We start from the raw sequence: 19,799 nt of genomic DNA, 5'->3' as shown, positions 1-19,799 counted from the left end.
AGCTTTGAGAACAGCTCACCATTTATTTTAAGCACAATCAGGCAAGTGTACTAAAAGTAGCTTCAAAAAACTTGTTACAATCAAAACATTTTAAGAGTTCGAATCGTGAATTTTTCATAGCTATCTGTTTATTCGATATGAACACTCTGAGGTAAGGAGTTAGTTCATTAACTGCAAAATTCTCTTCTGGGAACTAAATGTAAATGAAGCTGCTTGATAGATGCAAGTTGAGCATTGTTAGGCCCCCAATTCATTGTTCTCTTCATTTTTCATGGGAGTTTTGGTTTCATCACAGCCAACCACAACAAATGTAAGGGGAGGATGGCATTCGTCCTGTCTGCCGAATGTACTCAGCCTGTGCAGATGCTCTTTCTGCCTCACGCTTCTTTCGACACTCGGCCGCTGCCCGTTTTTCTTCCGACTTTTGCTTTGTCATAGCAATCTTCTTAATCATACTCACTTCAGCTTCAGCTCTCATTTGCTCAACTTGGGCCTAATTTGTGTCAAAGCTTTAGATCAGTACTAAAATAGTTGCCGTGTCTTCAGCAGTGAAAATCTTTCATCAGTATGATATGAGATCTCTCTAGTTATCATTGATTTATAGATACTTAAGTTCAGCCTTCATAAAAAAAAATAGTCAATTGACTTCATCTGAATCTTTAAGGAGGAATCTAAATACCTCTACCCTCCGCATCTCGGCTTCGAGCTTCGTTTTCTGCTGGTTTTCCCATGCTTCGATTTGGATCTCTTCGCGTCTATATCTGAGCAATGTTAAAATTTTCTTATCAAATTAGAACGAATAACTTCTCATCAGATCTCCTCGATCTTAAAACTCAATACAAGAGTTATATGATATATGTGAATTATGGAAGGGGGAAACCTTGCCATATGTTTAGACTTTTTGACTTCCTCCCACACAGCTGCACGTTTTTCGAACTCCGCTCGCTTGAGTGCCTCCTTGTCAGCAGTTTCAACATTCTGTCTGTTCTTTTCCTTCTCATCCTGACTTGCCCAGGCTGCAATATTTGACTTGCCAAGCTGCATACCAAGGGCTAGAATCTCTCTCCTTGTTTTGAGCTTCATTTCATCTTTTGACAGTTCCTTATGGCCATTTTCTGTGAATTGTTGCAACTGGAACGCAGATTGCTCTGTAGAAGTGGGAGCAGGTGCATCTCTCCGTGGTGTGGAGGGGGTTGAAGAAATTGGGGTGCGAAGCGGAGACGCTCCGACAGGGGTGGCTGTTCTTGAAGGCTCTTGGCTAGGAACTGGGGTCATTTCTGTTCCCATATCTCTCATTGAAACTGCTCTTATTGCAGGGAAGCCTGAAGAATAAGCCATTAAACTTGTACAATGAGCGAAATAGGATTGCAAAAGATCTAAACATATAACACAAATGAGAGAAAGCTGCTAAAATAGTGTTGGTCTTGTACCTGTCGAATCCTCTTTACTAGCTTTTGAGGATGGCCTGTGATCCACTTCCTTCAAGTCATTAATTTGAGAACATGGGTCAATCAACTCATCATCTGCAAAAGAATATGCTCCAGCAGGCACAAAAGAGAACTTCTCAGGCTGACAAAAATCAACATGGTTTGCATCCACGACGTTACCAATTGACGACCGAAGCCGGGAGTTTGCAGATTCTGGAGCAACCCTCACCATATTTGCGGCCATCATTCTATATCCATGGTTTTGTGCAACATTCTTCTTAGAATAATTGGCAGCCTGACCATTGTTTTGACGAATCATTATCCATTTCTCTGCATCGTTCCACTTCGATGGCATCGGTCTCAAGTGGGACCTTGAAATGGAGCTTTGTGCAGACCTCTCTCCTTTATGAAACTCAAAACTAGATGAACTTGCATTACTGTCATAATCCAGATTTTCATCTTCTAATGATTTTGGAGGGTTAATTGTGCTTGAATTACAACTATCACCTTTCAGGCATTCCTGCATTCTATTTCGATCAGATTCGGAGAGAAACTCCTTTGGCAGACTTGGAGACCGATCACTTTGTTTTGAGTCTGAAACTGCCTGATTCAAAACCTTTTCAGAGAGAACTTCGAAGCAGGAAGATGTCACTGCATGACATGTTTCTGCATCAGTAAAAACATAAACACGATACATCTCCTCCACACAAACATGACAATGAAACAAGTAAAAGTTTCACCCTCAGGCATAATAAGGAATATAAATGAGATGGAAAGGGGACAGACCTTCCTCTTCAAAGCCACCATTTTCTGTGGCCAATAATAAACTATTTCTGACAAACTCAGTGTCCTCAAGTTTGGAAGGAGAAGTTCTTGAAGAGTTGCTGTTTGATCCATCCTTCTTTTTATGATGAGGTGCCATGAGTTTCATCCTCAGTTTACTCGGAGAAATTATACCCGTCTGAAATAGAGAAGAATACCCATGAAACTCTTCCAACACAAAAACTAAATAAAGAAAAAGAAAGAACTCAAAACATTCTTTTCTGTCTTAAGTAGTTGGAACTGTCCCATCACTCACACGCAAAATTGATATCAATTCCATACAAATAAAAGCTATCAGTAGGGTTCGGAACCACTCTTCAAACTTAGATCAAGAAATAACATTCTCAACTCCCAACCCATATGAGAGTTTGTCTTTCCAAAATCCAAGAAGAACAGGAATAGTCCAACTTAAAAACGCAATGAAGTAAGAGAGAATGAAAAATAGAATCCTAGAAGAACGGCCACCTGAACTTTGTGAATCCTTTCGTACTCCATTGGATTCCCGTTTCTCTCTCTCTCTCTCTCTCTCTAGGAGATGCAACTCTGCAGAACGACTGAAGAGAGAGAGGCAGAGGAGGAAATAAAGGATATGGCAGGTGGAAGAAGAAGAAGAAGAAGAAGTAAGACCCACAAGTCAATTTCAGAGTATATGAAAACCCGACAAAGGGGGGAAGAAGAGAGCAGGTTTTTTCTACAAGCTCATGAACAAGGCCAACTCGCATGCACTACACAACACAACATATTCAAGAACGCCTCTCCGATTAATCCACGTCAGTTGCCGGACCCACCGACGTGAGGTGGCTAAATCAGAACGAGCCACTTGATCACAAGGACTAATCAAATGGTCGGCGATCAATTCGCCATTGTTAAAACTTAGAAGAGGGATTTCGAAATTAGTAGGTGGGAGTTGGGGAGAAGACTAAAAGGGTGAAAAATTATGGGAAATGATTAACGAAGACAGGAGGAGAAGGGCGTTGAACAGTGAAAATGATAGGAAAAGAGAAAGGGGAAAAAGGAAAACAGACAAGAAATTTAATCTCGAAACTCACCAGTGATCCATTTTTTGTTCTTTGATTTCTTGGCTTTAAATCTCCTCTGCATTGTCGGTTTATTACTTTTGAAGAAGGGTTGGCAACCAATCACGGGTGTTCCTTCTTCTTTTTCCATCAATAAGGCTATAAAGATGAATCCAAATCTAAAAATTGAAGTTTCAAAGAGATTCACATAATTAAAAGAAAAGGTATAACAAATATGGGGGTTTCAAGTGTCCGAACAGAAGGCATCAGAGAAAGTACGTACACTGGGATGGGAATTTAGCAACATTTCCATATCTTCTCGAGTTGGGAATTTAGCAAAATAATTGTTTGAACTAAATACTTGGCCTTAATTTTCTTATCAAATTTCAAATTCATGAACTAAAACAATAATCTACTTGTTAAACCAAAACAAATGAGAAACTTAGAATAAATTCTAAGATCCACCACTATCTTACACTAAAAAAAACTAAACTTTCTTAAAATTTGTGAGCCTAAATTTAGGCACTAGGCAATGTCCGAAAAGAACGAGAGTGTAAAAATCTCTTATTAAAAATACATTTTAAAATTGTGAAGCTAGCGATAATAACCAGCAAAAACAGATACAATTAAAAGAACAAGACACGTAAATCAAATAAAGAAAAAAAAAAGCAATATTTCTCCTAGCTACAAATCTTAAAAAATATCAAACTTTAATAATTCAAGGAAATAGTTCAATCACTTGATAAAATTGGAGATCAACAAACAAAATTAATTCATGAATAAAATACAAAGATGAAAATGATGTTTTTTTCACTGTCGTTGATTTAAATTGATATACATATTTACAAAAATGAAAATGATGTTATGAGTAATATTATAAACAGTAAACGGCGAAAATTTAATACCGCTAATCAAGGCTTAAGAAAAAAAAAAAAAAATCCCCGAGTTTGGATAAAATGAGGGTGAAAGGAGTTTGAATTGAGCGGCGAGGAAATGACGATTATCAGAAAGGGACGGCCTTTTGGAAGTAGAGAACGTTGGGGAAAAGGGAGGGACTGTCCAGTCATCAGTCAAAGATACTTTCTTTTCTTTTTTTTTTTTTTTAAGGCGAAAAGCATATTCACCCATGCTCAAACCCTTACCTTTTTTCCCTAAAAAGTATATTTTTTATTTAAAAAAATAGAGTGAAACAATTAAAAATACCAGGAAAATTATTTTAGAAAATCTAAAAAGAAAAATTGGATGTGGGGTTCAGAATTTTATAATTTGACTCTGTTGACTGCCATCCCTAGTCCCTACTCTATACTCCCATTTATTTCCCTTGTTTTCTTCTTCGTATTGAGGAAAGTTTTTAATTTATATTTTATGGCAACTTTTTAATGTTTAGAAATTGTTTAAAAATTGCCGGATGAAATAATAGAAGTTGTACCGTTGAATAATATTTGGTAAATATGTACTGTCAAAAGAAAGATAATTTTAATTGATCCAAAATAATAAAAGCAAAGTAGTTTTTTTTTTAAAATAAAAAAACAATGAAAAAAAAATATTGTTTTAACTAATTTCTTTTTAAGTACAATATCATTCCAACATTTTAAATGGGCAAACAAAAATGGAAAAAATCAATCAAATTATTGGCTAAGATTTTGTGTTCATCAGGATTCTTGGTGGGACCAGGGATCGATATTTTATTATCATTTTTTGAAAAGATCTTGGATGATCGGTGAAGTACAGAGCATCAAAAACTTCACAAATCTTATTATTTATTAAATCTTATTATCACCCAAACTTGGAGGAAAAAATTATTGACCACCGGGGAAAAAGTTGAAATTTCCAAGTACGTTTAGGTGCAAATGTATAAAGTTCTGAGCATGGCATGGCAAGTAAAAAACTAACCTTTTCTCTCTAACTTCTCCATCGCAGTACACTGCTTCTGGTACATCCTTCTTATATTTTCCCTGGTCTCTTCAATGTGCTATTGATATACCTTTTCCTTGAAAATAGAAATTAGAAATGTCAAATTTCTATAGCATTCAACTATAGAGAAGCAATTAAGAAATTTCTCTTTAGGAGACAAAGAAAAACAAAAAACACTCCAAATGGAAAAAGAAAACAGAAAGGCAAGATTTAGGCCATAAATTTTCGTGATTGGTTCCATAAGCACTTATTGCAACAGAAGTTCAGTAATAAACTCTACAATAAATTGTGTTTCTATGATGTCTGCAAAAAACAAATTATTAGAATAATAGAACTTCAATACGCGCATTACTATTAAGTAAAAAAAAGAAAAAAAGAAAGAAAGAAACTTTAGTATGCGCTTTATTCACATACAGTGTCCTTGCCTTACATACCATTAGCTCCATATTGTCTCTATTAAATTTTAACTTTTCCAGTTTTTCTGTGGAAGATTCCAAAATGAACAGAGCAATTGAGGAAGGAATTGCATTATTATGTTCCATCTTTGCAAATGGGTCCCATGACTTATGTCACATGTGTTAGCCAATTTTCTTCCACTTCCTTCAAAGTTTTGGTGGTTTATTTTGAACAAAGTTTCTTTTCTACTTTTCTGATTGGTTTGTTTGGTTTCAACTTTCAGCGTTTAAGGGTGTTTGAATAGTTTCCCTCTCGCACTCGTGGTCACCAATGCTTGGTCTTACTTTCTTCGTTTGTTTGGTCTAATAAAAGACTGGCACCGAGGTGTGTATAATTAATACCATTAAGGACAGCTAACGAAGAAGTTAATGGTAATCGTGAAGAACCGTTAGAAGAAATCTTACCTCATCATAGGTGTGTGGAGATTCTAGGATCATCATGAGCAAGCTGCACTGGAATTTCTTCCTGAATGAGTACAAGGATAGAACATAAAGATCAGTATCGGACATCCGATCTACAGTACAAAATGAAGAAAAGCCATCTCCCTCCAACTTCATTTAGACCTTTTAAAGATAATAGAATCACCGAGGAACAGTGAAACCACCTCTATAACTTGACAGCCATGTGCAGGACAATCATTGAATGAATCTTTATAAGTTGATTGGTTCCTTTTTTAGGAACAGAATGTAAATTTTGTAACTTTAAGACCATTCATCAAGGAACTCATTATTCATGTGGTGGTGATCAAACTCATGACCCATTCCAATTAGCATGGCTTGCTTTGGACACATCCTCTTTACTGCTTCAAGAGTCCCTGCAAAGAAAAGGCCACGAGTTATGACGTCAATAAAGTAACTCCAAGATCCTAAAACAAAACTCATAAAGTTGTCTACAAAACCTGCGGAAGGAAGAAATGGCCATTGTGGGATCCAGTCTGCAATGCGAAGCTGAAATGAAGAATCTAAGGAAAACTATCTCCAAAATTATAATAACACAAAGGAGAAAACAGGTACAAGGTGAATATCATTAGCATCAGCCAGTAAAATTTTCTTAATTGGACTCTTCATTTACTAATGTTGAAAATTAATCCAAGAATCTTCTGATGGCCAATTCGAATTAAGACAGAAAGAAGAATAATAAAGAAGATCAAGAGAAGCAAGACAATCAGGTGTTAGAGTGTTCCGGCTTCAGAAAATCAGAGCCTACATCCACTTGCCGAAGGAACCAATTCACTAATCTTTCAGCAATTTCAACCTTTTGCAACATCTTATATTCACAATTGCAAACCAAACGAGTATCCTTTGAATTTCTTGTCATGCATTTGGCCTCACCAATGCACCACCTAGCTTTATCACTTTGATGAACTAGGTGTTTCATATATCTTGGCAAGTTTGTGGTAGTCTACCGAAACGATGTTGTGGTTCACAGCCCAATGATGGAAGAATACCAAGTTCATTTAAAATTTGTCTTAGAACAATTAAGGGCTAATCAGTTATATGTGAAGAGGAAAAAATGCTTGTTCACGGCAAGAAATCATAAGCTTCTTCAGACATGTAATCGAGTGTGGAAAGTGGAATGGAAGATGGAAAGGTCGAAGCCATACGAGACTGGAAGGTGCCAGCTTCAATGACAAAACTACATTTTTTCCTCTGATTAGCCAATTACTATGGATGATTGGTCGAAGGTCGAAGCCATATGAGAATCCACTTATGGACCTATTGAAAAAGAATAATAGTTGGAGTTGGACTTCAGAGTGTCAAACTGCATTTGAAGAGTTAAAGAGAGTAACAGTGAAGGGACCGATTCTTAGGATTACTGATGTGACTGAACATTTGAGTAGAGACTATTGACACAAATTATAGAAGATGTGAAATGACACATGGCATCCACAATTGGTTCAAATTTTGATTCCAAACCTGGTTATGAATGGTAACGAATATTAGCCAGAAGAAAAAATTAATTGCACAGAGCTACACGAGTTACAAGGAACCCTTTAAGAGCTTATTGGATAGCAAGGAGAAAACAAAGAGTGTTCACTATATAAAAAAAAACCACGTTGGCTCCACTGGTTGTTATGCATTTAATTATTGGGAGGTCCAAAAAGAAAAACGACATGAAAACTTATTTCTCAGAGAAAAAATAGATGTCGGAAGCATCTACATCTAGTGCCAAATAGGAACTCTTCCATCATCAGACGTATCGTCTATCTAATATTCTCTGAACAAGTAGCTTGCTCAACATTTAAAACGAAGGCTAAGAACTCCATGGCCAATTTATTGCGAGTAATATGGTACGATAAGTAATCTAAAGAAAGGTAGCCACAGAAGTACCTTTTCATCGTATTTTGTGCTAAGCAAACAGGCGTCCGGTTGATTTCATTTGTGGGACTAAAAGGTTGCACAGTGTCACGGTCATGCATGTCCAAGGCGTGTTGTCAATCGCCGCATGACAGATGTCCCAGTCTTGCTTGTCCATGGTTGCATGCCCGTTCCAAACCCCTTTTACATGCTTTTATCCTAGATAGGTCTTTACCATTTCATATTGGGTCAGTATGAGGGTGTATGACCGTTCACCAAAATCATGTCTACACCTGCAAGGGCTAAAATGCCCCAAAATGTACTATAGGGGGATATGATTAGTTGTCAACTTCTCCCTACCTGATAGTTATATGCAGTAAGCCGTTGTTGTTGTCTTTTGCTTACATTCCCATATAACACCAATTTCAATTTCTTAAATCTTGCTTTCAAAACTCTCTTTCGAAATCTCTCGCCCCCGCTTTCTAAGAACTTTCTTCTTGGACCGGGACCAGAGGCTCAAGCATGCGTCGTTTGGCTGTAGGCGACGCGAGAACAAATAGGCTTAACTCACTTGTTGCTAAGAAGTGAGTGCCGCACAATCGCAAGTCCACTGCCATCAAAGTGCGATGGTGACACACAACACCTATATCATCAAAGCCAATAACGAAATCCTCATGTTCATGAATCAACATAATCTGAAATTTTTTTAAGGGAAAAGCAAAATACCCATAAGGACAGTTAGAGTCAACTTTATGCAAAGAAAATGTTCTTATAAAATTGACTAAAAGGAGAATCAATTTTCATAAAAAACAAGTGTTGGCGCAAGGTAGAAATGGTTCAAGTACGTTAAAAGTGTAGATCGAAAAATCAAGACGCAAAGATTGCTTCTGAAAGCCATAAAGGTCGGCAAAAAGAAATAGCGTCCTGATCGTATTTATCTATGCATTTTTATTTTGAAAATTTTGCAAAAAATTATATATATAAACAGAAGGAGCAAGAGATAACGACTCACAGAATCCATTTGAGTAACCTTACGGCGTGTAAACTATCTTAGTGCTTGCTCCCTAAACGTCTTCCCTACATCGATCAATATGTAATTGTTCTCGCCATTGCTTCGGCAATATCAATGAGCAACGATGCATTGCATCTGAAATATATGAAAACTTGGTTTAGCAAACCGTAGCCATGTGCGTATAACGGACAAAACGAGGTCAATTAAACTGCAAGCAACTGCGCCAGTGAACATATACCTAGATCCAGTTACAACTTAAATTGCTCAGTAAACTAAAGAAATTTCAGCCAATGTATCAGAAATCCCCCGTTGAGTCTACTGCCTCAGACTATCATTTTAAAAAAGAAGAAGAAAACAAACGGAGCAGCGAAATCTAGATGCAATGAAGTTCAAATTCCATACTCCAGAGAGATGACCACAAATCTAGATGCGGAAACACCTATTCCTCTAAACAATCATAATACAGCCTTGAACTAGACTTACGATCGAGAAATCTGACGAAATCACCTGTAGTTCAGGTTGAGCTTGGGGAGAACCGTCAGTGCCTGAGAGAAGCAAAGGAGGGGGGATCATGAGGCTGGCGAGGCACATCAAATGAGAGACCGAATTCGAAAACCCTGAGCCCAAGAAGATGAGAGCCGATCCAGTTCCATTGCCCTCGTTGCCCGCAATTCCAATGATCGAGATCTTCCCGGGAGAATCTGCGTCGCGCGAGTCATATGAATGCTCTTCGAGTCCCGCCAATTTCAACGGTCTCGAGCATTTTAACCATTTTATTGATAATATTATTGACATTTAATTTAATTTTAATTTTTATGACGTCAATAATAAAAAAATGGTATATAATTAGCATTTAATTTAATTTTTTTTAATCAATAATTATCTAATATACAATAAAAATGATATATCAATAACGATTATTCGGTTTTCAAAAAAGAAAAAAATATATAAATCATATGAGTTAAAAAAAAAAAAAAAAGGTTTTCTAAATTAAAAATAAAATTATGTCAAATCCGTATTTGTAATTTTACCTTAATTTAGATCCCAAACTTGCTTACTCTTGCGACAGGGACGCCCTGTTTTGGCGCGAAGTTGAGGAACGTCGACGGAGCGGCTACAGACTGGTTACTTTTCACCTTCGGAGCGGCCGGAAAGAGTGCCTGCCGGATTATCTAACCAGTCGCTAGTTCGTCAATTTCTTCACTGTTTTCTCCTCCATCACAATGGTATGTTATTCATTTTTCAATTACTACTATTGAATTGGAAGAAAGCGAATCGGACTTCATGAACTGACTTATCTAAATAATTTTCAGAACGGTAGTGCTAGTTCTACTTTTTTTGTGAATGAAATTGTCTATAAATGCTTCGATAATTTTTGTTCCATCCTATAGAATGGAGTGAACTTGGCGCATTTGTATCGTTTTCCTCTAGGAGAGATTCGAGTTTCAGTCGTTGATTAAGAACTTACTGCAGTGATATTGATGGGAGAAGTAACGGGTTTGATGATGCAAATGACGAATTTCAGAAAACTGATTCGGAGGATTTCGGAGATTCGAGTTTGCGGATATCCAGATGAGGAATATGAAACGGATCGGCAATTTAAGTTCGGTGGTTATGGAGGCTGAAGAGTCTACTAATGAAGAAGAGGAAGATGTGGATGTTGATAATGACGGGGATCTTTTGGTGTCTAATATGTCTGATAGAAATCATGGATAAAGGAAATGATTTCAAAAGAGTTGAAACTGGTGAAGATGTATTTAGATATCCCTTAGTGAGAGATGCCTATAAATTGATCCAGCTAAGTTCCTCTTGGAATCGGAAGTTTGAAGGGGAGTTGAGGCATTTAATAAGAAGCCTTAACCCGCCACAGGTTTGTGTTGTTTTGCTCTCTCAGGATGGCAAAAGAAGTGCTTTGATATTGTTCTATTGGCAGATAGATTGTGGCGGTACAGACATGATTCATCCGTGTCCTTGCAGGAGTTTAACATAATTTGTCTATTTGTAAAACTGCAATCCATATTAATGAGTTAAAGAAGGCATTGAGGTTTGCAGAACGTAGGTTCTAATTGGCATTGCTCCAAATGTTGTGAGCTATAACTGTTTGATCAAGGGCTATTGTAACTTGCATCAGGGTGACCAAGCCATGGAACTGATTGCTCAAATTCTATTTAAGGGATGCTCCCCAGATAAAATTAGTTGCTATACTTTCATGGGATTCCTCTGTAGAGACAAGAGGATAAATGAAATTAGGGAGCTGATGAAGAAAATGAGGGTGGATGGTGACTTATTTCCAGGCCATGTTACTTAAAATTCTCTAATCCAGATGCTTTCCAAGCATGACCACGGAGATGAGGCTTTAGAGATTCTTAGAGAAGCTGAATAATTGCAATGTAAAATTGACAAGGTCGAGTATAGTGCAATAGTTCATGCATATTGCAAGGAAGGAAAGATTAAGAAGGCAAAAGAGCTTGTTGGTGAAATGTTCTTCAAGAGATGTGCTCCAGATGTTGTAACATGCACCTCTATCCTTGACAGGTTTTGACACATTGAGAAACTTGATCAAGCACAAAGAGATGATGCAGCAGATGTAATAGTATGACTGCAAACCTAATGCTATAACATTTACAAAATTGCTAAATGGTTTATGCCGAAATTGAAAATCATTAGAAGCTAGAGTGATGATGAACACGAGTGAGACCACCTAATGCTATCACTTATAGCACTGTGGTTCATGGGTTACGCCTGAAAGGGAAATTGCATGAAGCCTGTCAGGGAGGTGATTGGAAAAGGTTTCTTTCCAAATCTAGTTGAAATCAACTTATTGGCGCAGTCTCTTTGCCGGGATGGGCAACCACATGAAGCTCAGCAGTTACTCAAGGAGTGCATGAACAAGGGTTGTGCTGTTAACGTAGTCAATTTCTCCACTGTCATTCATGGATTTGGTCAGAAAGATGATTTGGAAGCTGCACTGTCATTGTGGGATGATATGTACTTTTGTAACAAGGACCCTGGTTCTGTGAAATACACAACATTAATTGATGCACTAGGCAAAGCTGGCCGTATAGAAGACGCCACTGAACTTTCAATGAAGATGCTGAGGCAAGGGTTGGTTCCTTCTCCTGTTACATACAGGCCTGTCATCCACCAGTATTGTTGAAAGGGTAGGGTAGAAGATTTGATGAAATTATTGAAGAACATGATTTCAAAAGGCAGATTTCAAACCCTATTTAATCTAGTTATTGAGAAACTTTGTAAATTTGGATACCTTAAAGAGGCCGACAGCCTTTTAGGTGAGGGTTTGAGGACGGCTTCAAGAACTGATGCTAAAACTTGTCATGTTTATTTAAGTGTTGGAATTCCTATGTCAACATATACAGTTTCTTGTCAAATGTTCAATAGAAATCTACTTCCTGATTTATTGTTATGTGAGAAGGTAAGCAGGAGACTTCTTATAGGAGGAAAATTGGAGGAGGCCGATAGGCTTGTATTACGGTTTGTAGAGCGTGGTTGTGTTTTGTCTCAAGATCAAAAGCACTTGCAGGACTAAGATTTCTAATAATCTATCTTGGTTGACTTCATGTTTACATCATATTTCTGTGCTGTGAGTTGCATAAATCTGCTTCCAGGTTTCAGAATTCTTATCATTTGCTTCGTGGTGGTTCTTTATGATATTTTGTTTAGCATGATGTTCTCACAAGTGAATATTTGGATTTGTTGGACGCATCATGTATTTCTCTTGTAATTTTGATTGAAGATGTCAGGTGCTATAATCACCATGGTTGGCTCTATGGCAAAGATTAGTTGCACACGCACATTTTTTAGTTTGTGCAGATCTTAGCAGCTATTACCGAACATTGATGTCCTGTGAGTTTTTACCATGCTCTAATTACTGCAGAGCTAGGTAATAGTCTTCCGGAATTTATTAAGAGTAGATCCGATCCAGTCTATCCAAATACCCCCATGAGCAAATTACACAACGAAGGAACAAAGAACGAAAAGAAGATACCTGCTGCTTTAAAGGTTTCAATATCATGTCAGTGTAATAGTTGGCATACATTCAATTTCTTGTTCCTTGTGCCACTGGGGTTGAGTTTTAGGAACTCAAGGGTGTTTTTTTTTTTTTCAAAATATACGATACACAAACCTGTGACTTAAGTTTCCGCCCCCCCTCCTCAAAAGTTTCAATGTGCTAAACTGGAATGGGTGTCTATGTAGGTTGGAATTGCATGTAAAACATCCACTTGGATAAAGCTGGCAGGGCAATGAATGATATTTCTTATGGCAAGCTGCTCATTATAGGGTTTGAGTAAGAATGTACCCGGTGTAAATTATCTGTTTCTCTTTGTTTTATGATAAATTTTGCCCCAAATTCGCAATTTGAAGCCTGTACTGTTTCTCCTTCATTGCTGCTGCTACAGGCTGGAAAGAGACCTTAAGCTGTTCCATTTTTTTGGCCCTTCTCTGGGTCCTTGTGACCCACTGCCCACATCTGCCCTGAATAAAGTGGTTGGTCCAATAGGATCGAGTTTGTCTTTTGATACAATTGCTCTTGATAATTCAAATCTAAGAAGGGAAAAAAATCATTAATGCTATAACTACCTGCTGTTGCGACATTGACTGCTATATGTACAGGCCTATGCATAGCTTAAACGTTAACTGCCGTGGGACTTCTTTTTCAATGACTTGTTTCTACCTCTAAATGCTAGGTTGGGTACTGGAGTGCTCTTTTGAAGGACCCCTAATGTTGATTGGGGGCCAGGAGATTATTGGTGATGGATGGGGAGCTTTCCTTTTCTGTATGACCAATGGGGCCGCAATTTTGGTTCAAGAAAGGCAGCCAGGTACTCCACAAATATTTAAAGGTATGTAGCTGGAGGACAAAGTTTGTAAAATTGTGATTGAATATAACTCTGGAGATACTTTCTGTCTTTCCCTCTAATTCCAAAATTAATGGTTTAAGCTCTTGAGTTAAGACGCTAAACTGTATTAACAGAAAAGTTAAGGCGCTAAACTGCATTAACAGAAAATCCTTCAGTTCATTTATTCATCATGGACATTTTGCTTCTAATCCTATATGGTGAATGTTTATTTTGCTGGTTGGTATGCCATGGAGGGCTCAATACGGTTGTGAGACTAAAACAAATAAGTGTCGGCATATGGCTCTTGCCTTGTTGGTGTCTATTGGGTGGAAAACCAGAAGAATCTCTAGACCAATTACCGCTCTTATGCTCATTCAGGAAGAAGATATCGGGAATCTTCCTCCTTTGCTTCAATCTTTCTTGACGTACCAATTTTTTTTGCCCGAGGATGATGTGATGCAATTATTGAGTTGACATAACTTTTAAGGAAAGGCTAAGATCTTTTGCGTTAATGCAGTTAGAACATTTCTTGGATTCTTTTCTTCAAGAGAAACTATCAAAATTTACATTGACAGGGAATAACTTGGGAAGTTAGGTCTCAAATCAAGTCCATACGATTTGAGGATTTCTTCTTCTCAATGTTACACAATTACTCCTAGCAATTAATTTCTATTGAATCTCTGTTTTGTAAACTCCTAATGAGGGAGTGCAGTTTTTGCATTTAGCCTTTCAATATACTTATGAAACGCATCTCCTTTTTATTTAAAAGTAAAAGGATGAAGAAAAGTTAGACTGTAGCAATTGGGGATCTTCATAGAAGTAGATCAGAGGTTTGATCTTATATTATATCACTTCATCATCATTTTAAAGATTGTTATTATTATTATTACTATTTTAGTATGCTTAGAATCTACTCTTGAAAGACGTTGTAACTAGGCTTGCTTTTCTTTATATTAAGAATAACAGAAAGAATGGCCTACTCTCCTGGCGATCCCAATCTCCAACAAACGAGACAAATTTCTTACTCCCAACAGCATATGTAGCAGCATGGGTCATCAAGGCAATGGTATGGGTCTCATTATTGCTTATACTCTGCAATTTATCTGAAACACCCTTTGCGATCATTCTAGCCAACTCTTCGCAATCCTGAAACTTTTTTGGACTGTTCTTTTTTTTTTTTTTTTTTTTTTTTTTTTTTGTTAAATTATAAACGTGGCATTTATAGTTTGAAGAAAATTATAAAGTCCTTATAGTTTTTAAAGTTAGAATTTTGTCAATACGATATGATAAAACCACATAAATAATTCATATTGTTGAAAGACGGATGAAGTACTTGACAATTATCACATACTCAATCCATTGATGACTTTCGAACAGTAGGGCTATTTATGAAATTTTATCAAATTATATAGATGGAAGTTTAACTTTTAACATAGTTGAGGTTAAATTCTAACTTTTTCCAAACCATTGAAGCCAAAAGTGTAGCAGAATCACATTTTATTCTTGTGTCTGAATATAAAACTGTCACAAATTCTGTCGTCTTTAAACTGAACTGAGATCGACAGTTTTTTTCTTTTTTTGATTGGTTTTCTTGAATGCAGTTCCAATATTGCAGTGGATAAGATGGAAGTCTAGAGTGATTTCTTCGGCAGAGGTTCCAAAATCCATGTTCATCTTGTGCAAGATGATAGTCGACATGTCCTACGCCTGGAATGTCTATCAGTTGAGGTACATCTGAAAATGTCTTTATTGACTCTGTTTGTTATTTCTGTTACATGTTTGATGTCCTTTTGAAAAGGCTTAGCCTAGTGACAAATGTTTGCCAAATGGGTAGGCCAGAAGTCCTATTATTATCTCCTCAAGGGGTTTTTTTTTTTAATGTATTGTCCCCGCACCCCTTCTTTCTTGGGAATTTAAGTTATTCAACAACTGGACTGTAAGGACAAGTTCTGGCATTCAAGGCATCAAAATCAGAGTCAATCCAATTTTTTAAAAAAAATTATAAAAAAATCAAGTCAAGTCCAAATGTCAAAAATCGAAGCCAGTTTCCCCCCTTCTTTTTTCTCCAACCAGAGTCAAATCAAATCATTCTCTTCAGTCCCAGTAATTCCTAACCAATCAGGGCCTTAAATGTACAATTTTTTAACCTCATTATATAACTTTTTTTTAATAAAAAGAAACATTCTCCTGGTTTTTTCTCCTCTCTCTGTTTTCTTTTTCTTTTCATTTTCTAGTTTTTATCATATAAAAATCAAGACATGTTTCAATATTATATGCTTGATTTGGCTTATGACATCTTATATTTCCCCCACATGCTCTTGGTAGTACAGTGCACTGAAAACTTGGCCATCTTACACCACAAAAGCTGAAAAAGAAGAAAGATTTTCTGCAAAGCAATTGATTCTATTTGCTCCCTTCAATTTAAAAAGTCTTATACAGTGAGGGCCATCCAAACAGCCAATAAAGATTTATTATCTTTTGCTACATGATTACCATTTGAATTGGTAAGTATTTTATTGACCCATGTTCCCTATTCCCTCTGCATTTCTTAGAACCACCCCAGATAATCAGAGATTTAAGGCCCTGCTTGGTTGCTTGTTGGACCAAAACAATTCTTAGTTTATTACAATATTTTATTGACCATGTGGTTCTCTTTTCTTGTTTGCAACACAGCCACACACATCTATATCATATGTCACAACATTTAACTTTTTCAACAGCAAAAGCTGTGAAAATGAGAGCCACAAAATCCAAAGTTCAGACCTTTTGCTTTGTAAACTCCATATACATTTATACTCTGTAGATGCTTTTTTAGAAATAATGTTAAGAAACTATCCTCCATTTTTATACATGGAGAATCTGTTTTGACAGCGACAAGTTAGGCCCCCTTATTTCTCAATTTTTTGTCTCTAAGTTTTTTAGTCCTTTCAATCAATAAATGTTAAAATGAGAATAACGTGTAATATTCAAATAATGTATTTTTTTTTTATTAAAGATTCATTTATCTACGGCAGGAAGCAATTTTGGGTCAGGCAAGTTGCTAGAGGTCATGTCACTGGAATGAGCAAATTTTGGATTTTATAGGTAAGAACGTCTTTTTATTCAATCTAAACATTGCTTATTTTGTCAAGAAGTTTTTAATTTGACGACAATAAAAAATAAAAACAATATAAATATAGGTTACGATGCTTAGTTTCTTTAGAAACAGAAAATATGGATTATAAGTGTTCGGTAACTAACGAACGATAAATAGATCTTCGTGGAATCGTTCTGAAGATATTTTTTGTGATATATAACTCTTCATGTAATTGTAATTGTAGTTATCTCTAATGCATAGATTCAAAGAGATGGTTGAGAAGAATGATCATGCTTTGTTGTAAAGAGAGAGAGTTTGAAGCAGATGAATGTGTGAAAGCACACGATGTCTGCTATGAAGGTATCAAGAACCCTTGGCCTCACCTGCCACTTTTTAACATTTTCTCACTTCCAGCTAACTCACTATTCTGTCCATTCCTTCCATAAATAGCTGCAATCATTTTGTGGACTATGTACCTTCATGTTTATTACCATAAAAAGAAAGAAAAAATCATCATCCGTGGTGCTACATAATCCACTCGATTTCTTTTATTTACATTTCTTAGAAAGAGTGAGCTAGTGAAATAAAAGTGAGACTTATTTGGCCTATATTCCCACCAATGTGTTCATTCTTCCCTATGGACAAATCTATTTGGAGGCATACTCTTTTATCATAGAATTATACTCGCTTTTATTGCAAAAGAAGAATCTAGGAAAAAAACAAAACGAGTGAGTAATTCTAGTCTAGAATGTCATAAGAGATATCTTTATTTGAGTGGAGGGTTTAACTCCTTATAAATGATGTTACAATCACTCAAAAATACTTTATGATGCACTCGAGACTCCTCGTAAATGATGTTACGATCAGTCAAAAAATATTTTAGGGTGCATTTAAGAGTGCTAAAATGGAATTACCGATAACAATTGACCGAAAAAAAATTATACTTTGTGTTGATTAGACCCTTCAAATAATACACAAATTGGTGGGGGATAAGGAATGATTTTATGGTTCTAAACAAACCATTTGTGATGATATTGGTTATATTTCCTTGATGGGTTTTCAAATTTCATACTCATTCATGAATTGAGTGAATGGTTAGTATATTTTTTCAACAACTATCTAACCAAATTGTTTGAGTTTCTTTCCCTATGTTACGTGTTCTAACTTCAATAATAAAACTAGGCCCACGTCAGAATTTTCCCCCTCCGCTTCGTGGGCTCCAGCAGCCGCCAGCTCCCTTCCCATGTAAACTTCTCCTCGCCGGAGAAATCTCCTTCTCCAGCGATGGCAGTGCTCCTCTTCCGTTTACTTGCAGCGGCGGCGTGTTTCAAGTGAACTTATCCAGTTAGCTATAGAGAGACTTATTTAGATAGCATTCAACTAATTCTGGACTCGTCTCTCGTGCAGGAAAAATTCAAAATTGAGCTGTAGTCTGGTTGTTCGCATCGTCCTACACAGAAAGAAAGAACTCAGAGCCTCGACTCGACCTGTGGATCTACTAAGGTAACGTGAAAGTTTATTAAAAATTAAATGAGATGGTTTTGAGGTTATAAATGAAGAATCTATAAAGAGAATTAAGCTATTTGCACCACTTTTTTTTGGTGTGGTGACTTAAACCTTCCAATAATGTACAAAATTGATAGAGATGTATAAAGATTTTATTGTTGGAAATAAAGTCACTTGTACTCTTTTGTCCATGTGATTTAGATGCTTAGTGTACAAAAATTAGTGAAAACACTAATGATGAGAAATCGTTTCATACAACTGTCATTTCGTAGCTTTGTTTCAATTGAATAAAAGTAACGATGAGAATTTACTTCATAATTGTTGAGCTATGTTTGTGTTGATTAAATATATGAAAGAGTTAGAACATGGTTTTTTTATTGCGATATCATGATAATGTCAAGAACACAGTGACAGGTGCATTAAATAACACTTCTCGTATTTGCTTAATGTGTCCCCCTTTCTTCGAGTGCTCCGTCTGGTCCGGTGCTCTTGCCACCCACCTGACGGGCTCGGGTTTTGATGGCTAAATGACAAAAGAATTTGGAAGTATTCCCACATGACATACCCCATTTGAACCACCATGAGATTGGGGTTGTCTTGGGTTTGTATCTCGAAGGACAGTAGGTACTGACCAAATGAAGTGTCCTCAAGCAGATGGCTCCCCACTTTTGTATTGTTGTTTTGTTGCTATCATATCTGTCCCAACTCTCTTGTTTCTTTCCTTATTTTCATGTTCTTCTTCCATTTTTAGTGGCCTAAGATCTTTCTTCTCCCTTCGAACTTTATCAACCTCACAATTTTTTTAGCTTTTTGCCTCTTCTTCATGTTAAATTCATCCCATTTTTTCATTTTTTGATTCGTTTTACTTCTAGGTTCGTTTGAATATATAAAAATCTCGACCCGGTAAATAGTAGCTCAAGATTACTGTACTCTTGTTTTAACGAATTGATTGAAAATATCATCTCCTAAATAAGTGGTTTGGTGTTTATCCACGTACATGGTTTTGATTTTCGTTACGAAATAAGGAAAAAAACGAAGGGAATTAAAGCTGTGAAGCACAAAGATTTCATTTCTGACACGATGAATAGCAAGTGAGGGGAGGTGGAAGGTGTTGTCATTTGGCATAGTCAAATGAGACATTGGCTATGTCTTCATTTGTTTTTATTCCCGTTTTCATCTCGAACATTTCATTTCTTTCACATTGTAGTGTGGTTGTCTTTGTCGTTATTGTCCTCATCGATGTTGTTGTTAGGGTTACTGTCATTGTTTTTAACATCATTATCAATGGCCACGATGGAACTGTCTTTAAAATATTTCATGAACCAACAAAAGGTGTCATGAATATCGGAAAATATGAGTAATATTTTGTAATTTCAAAAAGGAAAAGTAAATAAAATAATCGTTATCGTTCCAT

The 19,799-nt window shown here is 36.6% G+C and overlaps 2 protein-coding genes and 1 pseudogene across 11 annotated transcripts; 2 read left to right on the top strand and 1 right to left on the bottom strand.

Moving 5' to 3' along the window:
- Positions 1-71: 71 nt before the first annotated feature.
- On the bottom strand, positions 72-9,662 carry LOC111781350 (uncharacterized). Of its 9 annotated transcripts, XM_087119854.1 has the most exons (14): positions 9,452-9,662; positions 8,945-9,079; positions 8,293-8,575; positions 7,966-8,161; positions 6,534-6,582; positions 6,199-6,449; positions 6,040-6,100; positions 5,159-5,255; positions 3,299-3,424; positions 2,214-2,388; positions 1,431-2,093; positions 881-1,322; positions 680-761; positions 72-493 (listed from the first exon to the last, which is right to left on the bottom strand). In XM_087119854.1, exons 10-14 carry the CDS (start codon positions 2,356-2,358, stop codon positions 290-292), a joined length of 1,536 nt encoding a protein of 511 aa, XP_086975980.1. In that variant the 5' UTR covers positions 2,359-2,388; positions 3,299-3,424; positions 5,159-5,255; positions 6,040-6,100; positions 6,199-6,449; positions 6,534-6,582; positions 7,966-8,161; positions 8,293-8,575; positions 8,945-9,079; positions 9,452-9,662; the 3' UTR covers positions 72-289. The 9 variants fall into 9 exon arrangements, 8 of the variants coding, with proteins under 8 accessions (XP_086975980.1, XP_086975978.1, XP_086975977.1 ...); XM_087119852.1 differs by having other exon boundaries at positions 7,966-8,575; positions 9,428-9,662; XM_087119851.1 differs by having other exon boundaries at positions 7,966-8,575.
- A 308-nt stretch (positions 9,663-9,970) lies between these two features.
- Positions 9,971-12,829, top strand: LOC111781719 (uncharacterized; annotated as a pseudogene). The gene is made up of 2 exons (XR_015414271.1): positions 9,971-10,170; positions 10,418-12,829. The product of XR_015414271.1 is annotated as an uncharacterized LOC111781719 (transcript).
- Positions 12,830-13,273: 444 nt separating this feature from the next.
- LOC111781356 (uncharacterized) lies at positions 13,274-19,170 on the top strand. Its single transcript, XM_087119856.1, has 8 exons — positions 13,274-13,450; positions 13,651-13,806; positions 14,770-14,869; positions 15,405-15,531; positions 16,134-16,307; positions 16,818-16,887; positions 17,141-17,239; positions 18,062-19,170. The coding sequence occupies exons 2-5, from the start codon at positions 13,750-13,752 to the stop codon at positions 16,243-16,245; spliced, it is 396 nt and encodes a 131-aa protein (XP_086975982.1). The 5' UTR covers positions 13,274-13,450; positions 13,651-13,749; the 3' UTR covers positions 16,246-16,307; positions 16,818-16,887; positions 17,141-17,239; positions 18,062-19,170.
- Positions 19,171-19,799: the final 629 nt, after the last annotated feature.

This window comes from Cucurbita pepo, chromosome 19, assembly GCF_057944985.1.
Source record: "Cucurbita pepo subsp. pepo isolate OVF chromosome 19, ASM5794498v1, whole genome shotgun sequence".
NCBI classification, from domain to species: Eukaryota; Viridiplantae; Streptophyta; class Magnoliopsida; order Cucurbitales; family Cucurbitaceae; genus Cucurbita; species Cucurbita pepo.
This window is presented reverse-complemented; position numbering and strand designations above follow the sequence as displayed.

What these genes read in the sequence shown, in the direction of transcription:
- LOC111781356 (XM_087119856.1), top strand. Translation starts at nt 13,750, where the DNA reads ATGGGGCCGCAATTTTGGTTCAAGAAAGGCAGCCAGGTACTCCACAAA. An exon ending in TACTCCACAAATATTTAAAG is followed by an intron (nt 13,807 to 14,769) that starts GTATGTAGCTGG and finishes TAAGAATAACAG; the next exon opens with AAAGAATGGCCTACTCTCCT. An exon ending in CATGGGTCATCAAGGCAATG is followed by an intron (nt 14,870 to 15,404) that starts GTATGGGTCTCA and finishes TCTTGAATGCAG; the next exon opens with TTCCAATATTGCAGTGGATA.
- LOC111781350 (XM_023661888.2), bottom strand. Translation starts at nt 2,744, where the DNA reads ATGGAGTACGAAAGGATTCACAAAGTTCAG. An exon ending in AAAGGATTCACAAAGTTCAG is followed by an intron (nt 2,389 to 2,714) that starts GTGGCCGTTCTT and finishes TCTCTATTTCAG; the next exon opens with ACGGGTATAATTTCTCCGAG. An exon ending in TAGTAAAGAGGATTCGACAG is followed by an intron (nt 1,323 to 1,430) that starts GTACAAGACCAA and finishes CTTATTCTTCAG; the next exon opens with GCTTCCCTGCAATAAGAGCA.